The 7,808-nt window shown below is 58.9% G+C and overlaps 2 protein-coding genes across 2 annotated transcripts in view; one reads left to right on the top strand and one right to left on the bottom strand.

Annotated features, from left to right (window-relative positions):
• Positions 1–2,926, top strand: part of ZFYVE27 (zinc finger FYVE-type containing 27) — a gene marked incomplete at its 5' end in the record, with an annotated part of 4,848 nt that extends 1,922 nt beyond the window's left edge. Inside the window, 7 exons of the mRNA XM_017725873.1 lie at positions 3–38; positions 386–457; positions 617–637; positions 818–962; positions 1,269–1,315; positions 1,803–1,884; positions 2,109–2,926. Of these exons, the coding sequence (XP_017581362.1) occupies positions 3–38; positions 386–457; positions 617–637; positions 818–962; positions 1,269–1,315; positions 1,803–1,884; positions 2,109–2,173 (468 nt within the window). The remainder of the gene's footprint in view (positions 1–2; positions 39–385; positions 458–616; positions 638–817; positions 963–1,268; positions 1,316–1,802; positions 1,885–2,108) is intronic.
• A 2,379-nt stretch (positions 2,927–5,305) lies between these two features.
• Positions 5,306–7,807, bottom strand: SFRP5 (secreted frizzled related protein 5; the record flags this gene model as incomplete). Its single annotated transcript, XM_017725872.1, has 3 exons — positions 5,306–6,466; positions 6,859–6,940; positions 7,618–7,807. Coding segments are annotated over 3 exons (612 nt in total), but the record flags the coding sequence as incomplete, so codon positions are not given.
• Between the last annotated feature and the right edge of the window lies 1 nt (position 7,808).

The raw sequence follows: 7,808 nt of genomic DNA, 5'->3' as shown, positions 1-7,808 counted from the left end.
AGGCCCCAGAGCGGCCCCCCCCCCCCACCAGCACAGAGGTGAGATAGGGGCAGGGCTGGCAGTTGTGGGATGGGAGCTGGAGAGCCAGCCCTTGGGTCTGACCGTGCCTGTGTCCCTCTACACACAAACTTCTTCCAGCTGTCATCTTTGCTGGAAGCCTGTGAGCCACTCCCAAGTTACTGGGATGCTGCTCTCTGCTGTGGGGGCTTGGCTCAGTCCTTTTGCCACGTGTAAGGATGTGGTCTGAGGAGGCAGGGGCACACCTCACCTGACACTTGTGTCACCTGGGGCCAGATCAGTTGTCCTGGAACCTGCTCAGAAATGTGGGGCCATCTTTGGACAGAGGCAGGGGAACAGCAGGACTAGCTTTGTCTATCTCTTGTAGGACCTTACCCCTGGCAGTGTGGAGGAAGCAGAGGAGGCAGAACCTGATGAAGAGTTCAAAGATGCTATTGAGGTTTGAGACTGGTTGGGGTAGGCTGTGCCTGCAGGGTAGCTGAGGTGGGAAAGGGACAAAGGCCTTGTTGGGCCTACCAGGTGCTCAGGGAGGGTGACTGTGGGGCTAGTGCCTCTGACTCTGTCTGTACTCCCTCTCTGTCCCATGCTGCGGGAGAAGGAGAACCAGCTGCTGGTCATGGTGAGTACTGCCATGCCAGGGTGTGGCATCTCCTCCCAGCTGGAGCTTTGCCTGGTTTGTCGGTGGCTTGTAGAAATGCCAGGTGGAGCACGCTGCTTGTGCCTCTGGTGTGGGCTGCCCTGCAGCCCTCAGTGTGCCCCCAGCCACCCTGTGGTGCTCAGCTGGCTCTGCTCTCTGCAGGAGGATGATGAGAGCTCTCAGTGCTCAGCAGATTTTGACCTCAGCCTCCCAGACAATGGTTTTATGAGCAAAAACGAGGTGATCCGCAGCAAGGTGTCGCGCCTGACTGAGCGCCTGCGCAAGCGCTACCCCAGCAACAACTTTGGTGAGTTTGGAAGCAGGTGCTTCTTGGGGGAGCTCAGCAGCGTGGGGTCTGTGCTGCTTCCAGTAGTGACCGTAGGACTGGGAGTGGAGAGGGTGGTGTGGTACTTGCTAGGGCTGTGCTGACACCTCCAGTGACCTTTTCCACTCCATGGGGAGGAGAGTCCCAGCACTCCTAGGAAGGGCACAGACAGGAAGGTGCAGCAATGTCATCTCTGAGCTGAGCCTTTACAACAGCTATGGATGTTCTTGTGCCACTTGCAGCCCCAGGCAGCAGAGCCCTGCCTGACCTCTGCTCTCTTTCTGCCAGGAAACTGCACGGGCTGTGCCGCCACCTTCTCTGTGCTCAAGAAGAGGGTGAGTCTTCAGCTTCTGCCCCAGCTTGCTGTCTGCACCTGCGGCAGAGGTGTTGCTCATGTCTGGCTTGACCCGGATTTCTCCAGCAGTTCAGGTGTCCTGCCTCGGTCACAGCCCAGATGACCTCAGCTAAATGCTAGGTGTTGTCACATGCCTAATGGTACCAGGGATTCCTCGTGTTGTGGAGCATTTGTCCATTTACTCCTTTGGAGGCTGCCTCAGGCCAAACCCACATTGTTATGTGTGTTATTGTAGAAGGTACCTGCTCTGTGCCCTGGTTTAGTCCATTTCCTTTGGCCTTTCTGGTGAAGCAGAGCATGGGTCTGCTAGTTGGAATGACCTGTTGCCTTATCTGAGCTCTGTGTGTGATGCTTGGCACACAGTCTGTGGGCAACTCTCAGAAGGAGGTGTAGACTTTTGGCCCCCCTCATTTACTCCTGGGCTAGTCTGATACACATCTGGGGCTCACCTCCATCCTTCTCCACAGCGGAACTGCAGTAACTGTGGGAACAGCTTCTGCTCCAGGTGTTGTTCTTTCAAAGTCCCCAAGGCCGTGATGGGAGCCACAGGTGAGTTGAAAGGTGGGGGGGGAAGAGCTCCTGCTTCCACCTCTTCTGTCTGCTCAGCCATTTGCCCCAGCCCTGGTGGGGAGGGTAGACAGGACGTTCCCAGCACAGCCTGGCTTGGGACAGAGCAGTGATGAATTTGCAGCTCTGGAAGCAGCTTTATGGCTGGGGTCCCTAGCCTGTGGTGGGAAAGGGGGAGCATCTCTGACATCTGCTTTCCTTTCCAGCCCCGGAGGCTCAGAAGGAGACAGTGTTCGTGTGCGCTGTCTGCAACCAGCTGCTCATCAAGTGATGAAACAGGCCCAGCCAGCTCCTGTGTCCTGTGCTGTGACACCTGGGACAGCGGGCAGGCAGCCTTGCCGCTGGGAGCCTGGACTGTTTGGATCCCAGCGTGGCATTCCCCTGCCAGAGGACGCTTGCACTTGCACTCCTCCTGCCAGCGCCAGGCTGGATGGACCAGCTGTCCTTGCCATGCACCATCTGGGTCCCTGTGGTGGAGCATTGCCCACAGTTGTGCCCCATCCTCACAGCTGCTCCAAGCCCTGGGTGCTCTCTGGCACTTGCTGTGCCCTGCCATGTGCTTGCCCAGGCCCTTTGGCCTGGCTCAGTGATGGAAGAGCCATCCTTCCTACTCATGGTCCTGCCTTTGCCTCCTGGCTGGGGCAGAACAACCTCAGGGCTCTGTCCCTACCTTTCCCAGCACTGTGCTATAAGTGACTGTATTTTTGGGATCAAGTCAGAGCTCCTCCTGCATCCCTTGAGGTCTAGACTAGCTAGGTCTTTCATCCGGGCTCAGCTGAGACTCTGCTAGTCACTCCTGTGCTCCTCAGCCTCACTGCCTGCAGGTTTAGTCTTTCACCCCCGAATTTGGCTGTAGCCCAGAGGAGGAAAGAGACTGAATTTGGGTTGGGCTGTGTGGCTGGATCTCCAGTGCAAGAAAAGGCAGGAGTTGGTGCTGCTCTGTGCACTTAGTGACTGCTGCTTTCTACTACAGATTAATATATAATTGCATATAGAGAATGACCAATAAATCTCTTGTCCTCAACTGGCTCTTGTGTCATCATCCCAGTGAAAGCTGTCCCAGTCCCAGGTCACTCTGACACCTCTGTGGCCTTGGCCCTGCTGTCCTGCAGGTGCTTCTGGAGAAATGGTGTGTCTGTGCCACCAGCTCTCTGTGCTTTACTGGAATTCCCATCTTCTGTCCTGCTGTAGCCTTGTTTGCCCCCTGCTCAGAGCTGTGTGCAGCTGCCTGTCAGCTGTGCCAGGGCTGGATCCTGCTGGGCTGGAGCCAGGGAGCACCTCAGCTCTGACAGGAGCTGCTGAGCTTCGTCTGCCTCCTGTGGCTGCTCCTTCCCCTGCCCTCCCCAGGCAGTGGTCCCACCAGCTGCCTGTGTGCACAAGGATGACCTTTCCTTTTGTGAACAGCAAAGCTCCCAGCTATCCCAGGAATGTGACCCTGGCTGCTGTGCAGCTGGGAACAGCCATGGCCTGGGTCCCTGCCAGCCAGCTGCAGCTTCCTCCAAGCCAGGGCATCTGGGGGGGCCAGTGCTTTTGGGCTGCCAGCGCCCAGTGCCTGCCAGGCTGTGACACCCACCACTCTGAGAGGTTGCTGGAGCCCAGACCTCGCTGCAGGCTCTATATCCCACCAGTGTGGGAGCTCCTATGGGGCAGGCAGCCTAAACACTCATCTTGGATGTGGGTTCATAAACTCCTTCACATGGAAATCTGGGGAAAAGCTGGAATTTGATGATGAGGGTGTCTGGGTTGTGCTGGGTGTGCAGGGGACTGGTGTGCAGAGGGCTGAGCAGTTAAGTGGGGGCAGTGGAGCAGCTGTAACATTTGGGAGGGGGCTGTGTAGCACCCCAAGAGCTGTGGGTGGGTTTGTGAGGGTGTCTGCAATGGGATGATTGCTGGGCTGGGAGGGGTGAGCTTGCTCAGACGGCTGACAGTGGGAGGCAGAGGAGCTACTTATATTTCTAGAGGAAAACACTTGGAGCAATGAGCATGATGGCCCTATATGTCTGAGCACTCTCTGGGAAGATGCTAATGACACAGAATACAGAGGGCTACAGATAAACTTCGGCTGTGGGAGATGGGGTTTTATTTATGCTTTTTAAGTTGTGCAGTAAAATGTCATAATTGACAGTGTTTATTCCTATGGAAGTGTGCTCAGCAGTCAAGCTCTGAACATACCTTCTAATAATATTTGAATTTTTTCCCCATTTTTTTTTTCCCAGTGGCCAGGGAGCAAGGTGGAGGCAGTGAGTGCCTGCTCCTGGTGTGAGGCTGGGGCAGGGGCTGGCTGCCCCATATTCCTGGCTGGCTGTGGGGCAGGGGCACAGGCACCTCTCCCTGGCCAGAGCAGGAGATTTGGGCTCTGGAGGCTGACCAGTGGGGCCAAGACCATGGCCAAGGAGGGCAGAGGGAAAAGAGGTCATCCCAGAGCAGGGCAGGTGCCCAGTGCTCTTGTCAGCCAGAAGAGGGTGGGAGCAGACATCCTGCAGCCTCAATTTCCCTCTTGTCCCAGGAGGCTCCCTGAGGCTGGGCCAGCTCCGAAGAGAAGACGCAGTGTCAGGCAGCCAGGCACTGGGTAAATATCCTGGCGACCACCTTCGGGCCCCCCTCATGCTTTGGGACGGGTGGATACAAATATGCACTGGGTAAACACGGCTGGGTCATTCAGGCTGCCCCCTTGCCAGCTGGAACTGGGGGGCAGCTGGGGGAGTGGAGCTGAGCTAAGGGACAGCACCCTGCTGCCATCAGAGGGGCCGGGCTGAGGGCTGCCCTGGTCCTTGGGCTCTTGGGAGGGTCCTGGCTAGTGTAGGTGGGTGGCCCTAGGAATCTTTTCAGAGGAGGCTGGAGGTTGTGGCATGGGAGGTCTGGCAGCCCAGCAGGGCTGGCAGGGAGCTGCAGACAGGGCTTTCAGACGAGACAGTGTGGGGAGGACAGGGTTGGAGGCTGCCTGGTCCAGTATCTGCCCCCTATGATGCTCAGTGCCATGCTTCTCACAAGTGCTGCGAGCTCCCAGACCATGGATTTATTCCCTGGGGTGACAAAGGAAGAAACTTCCCTGGCAAACATTGTCAGACCCAGCTGTGGAGCTCCAGCAGCAGTGACAGCCTTGTCCCCCCATCTTACTCATCTCAATGCCCTCCCGGGCTCCCTGGAGTGGCAGGGGTGCCTGAGTCTCCAGTGATGCCTGTGACCACTAGGAACCACATCTCTTGGCTTGGCTGGACTGCCCACGTTCAGGGTCTGGGCTCAGCACCTGAAGTGGGGCTAGAGCCAGATCCTGGGGTGACCTTGCTCCCTCAGGCTGCTTCACCCCGTGGGCAGGATTGGGACCCCCCTCCCATTCTTCTGGGGTCCCTGAGGGAGCCCCAGGGGACTCTTACCCATGAACTGCAGTGAGCTGCACACAGACTTCTCTGAGGTGGAATAATTTACTGTGGTGTGGATGGGCAAGGGATGCGTGGGCTGGGTCACAGCAGGGGTGTGTGCGAGGGATGCAGCAGGGCTGGTCTGGGGGGCTTGGAGGCGGACCCCCCTCACACACTGAGCCATGTGGTGTGGGGAGTGGGGGAGCCCAGGAAGGGGTTGTGCTGGTCTGGGCACTTGGTATTGAAGGGGACAGTCAGTGGGGACAGAGGGGCAGGAGGGACCTGCCTGGGCTGGGCTGGGTCTCTGCGAGGGTGAGATAATCCAGGGCTGGGTCTGAGCTTCAGGTGAGGGCATGGGTTGGTGGGCTGGAATAGGGACTGGGGGGCTGAGGGTCTGGGGCATGTCATGACGGAGCTGGGCAATGGACATGGGTGCAGGGTAGGGGTCCCAGATGTAGCCAAGAGGGCCAAGCAGGGATCCTAAATGAAAGCAAGGGTCTCTGGGCTTCTGGGCAGGGAACCCGGGAGTAGACAAGGGTCTCCAGTGCAGACCAGGGCTCACAAACGTGCAGAACAAGGGTCCTGGGTCCAGACTAAACTCCTGGGCAGGGGCAGGGGTCTTTGGAGCAGAACAGGGGTGCCAGGGGTGCAGAGCAGGGCTCTCAGGAGGAGGCAGGGGTCTTGGCTGTGGATCAGGGCTCCCACAAATGCAGCAGGGAATCCTGTGGGTGCAGAGCTGGATTCTGAGGCACAACCGAGGGGCTGAGGTGAGCACAGCTGGGCTCCTGGGGTGCAGCCAGGGAAGCCAGGGGTGTGATGTTGGGCCAGTGCAGGAGTCCTGGAAAAGGGCAGGGTGGGAAAAGCCCTAGTGCTGCCCAGCCCCATAGAGCAGGGGGTGGTAGAGGGGGCAAGGGTAGGAGAACATGAACTTGACTGCAAACTTCATCTCCTTGTTGTGCTTCTGCCAGGGGTAGATGGCCAGGAGCAGCAGGCGGCTGCCCACCTTGCGGCCCATGACCAGGAAACTGCCACTGAGGCTGTCAAGCTGGGGGCAGGGGCAGGCACCCGCGTTCCTCATGTGCAGCACCATCTTCTTGGTGTCCTTGCGCTTCAGTGGGCCCAGTTTCAGCACCTTCTTCTTCTGGGCAGCCACCAGCCGCCGCTCCCCGTTCTCCTCCGTCATCTCCTTGATGCGCATTTTCACCCTTGTGTGGGGCAGCCATGGGGCACGGTTGGGGGAGGGGAGCACAGCTGTGGTCCTGGGGAAGGGAGGGTCTAGGCCAGGCACCTGTGCAGGACATCCCTGGGGTGGGTCTCTGGGGCAGTTACTGTGTGGGGAGGGGAAAGGGGTTGCTGGGGGGGGTCCAGCAGAGGCCCCCAGTGGTCCTCCCAAATGTCCCACTCTGCCTGTCCCCCCACCAATGTCTTCTCCTGTGGTGCACTCATCCCATGCACGAAGGGTCCAAGGGAATGGCTCAGGGGTCTCCCATGGGGCTGTCCCCCTACAACCCCACCCTCTGGCCAGCTCCCGCCCCAGCTGTCAGACCTAGGGGAGGCAGACCCTTGTCCAGGGGGGTGGGGAAGAAGACCCTGGCACTCACCAAAGTCACTGGAGCACATCTGCTCCATCATGCCATCTGCCTTGTGCTCCATCTCACACTGGGTGCAGATCTTGGACACTGCAGTGAAAGACCAATCACTGTCACAGCTTCCTGCTGCTGATACTTGTCACCTGGGCCAGCTCCTCGGGGACATGTGGGTAGAGCCCAGCAGCTCCTCTGCTCCCTAGGTAGCTGTGCTGGGGTGATGTGGGGAGGCACAGAGCACCTCACTTGCCAGGGTCATCCCCCAGGAGGGGAAGAGATATGGGGACACCCTCCCATCAGATGCTGGCACTTGGAAGCACAGCAACAGCAAGGGTGGCCCCAGCTGTCACAGCCCTGATCCTGACCCTGGGCTGCCTTTGGGTGATGTCCCCTCTCCTGCCTGAGGGGACAGCCACCCTGCAGCAGCAGCGGGGGGGCTGAGACCCACAGGTGCAGCTTGCTCTCTGCAGCTGACATGGGACCCAATGGGAGGAGAGGGACACAGCACTGCGGCAGATCCGCCAGTGGCTCCCACCTCATCCCATGTTCTTCCTTATCCCGGGACAGCTCTGTGCAGGCAGCTGGGAGCCCAGTGTTCCTAGGCAATGAGTGGTGCCCAGACAAAGCTGATACCATGCCCACTCCCGCCCTGTTGCAGACAGAGTCCTTGGCCACCACCAGTGTCCTGGGCTGGGCTTTGAGCAATGAAGGGATGGTGTGCAGGGGCTCCACATGCATTCCCATCCCGTTACAGCACCCTTCCCACTTACCTGGTGGCGGCGTGGCTTTGCTGTTTCCAAACTGGACGGCGATGCAGAGCTCGTGGTCAGAGGGGAACTTGCCACAGTGCAGCATCTCAGGCCAGGGGAAGCCGTAGGACTCCATGACAGGGGCGCAGGAGTCACGCACCACCTCACAGAGGGAGCGGCAGGGGGAGAGGGGCCGGTCAAGGCAGACAGGG

This window comes from Corvus brachyrhynchos, unplaced genomic scaffold, assembly GCF_000691975.1.
Source record: "Corvus brachyrhynchos isolate BGI_N302 unplaced genomic scaffold, ASM69197v1 scaffold61, whole genome shotgun sequence".
Taxonomy (NCBI): Eukaryota; Metazoa; Chordata; class Aves; order Passeriformes; family Corvidae; genus Corvus; species Corvus brachyrhynchos.
This window is presented reverse-complemented; position numbering and strand designations above follow the sequence as displayed.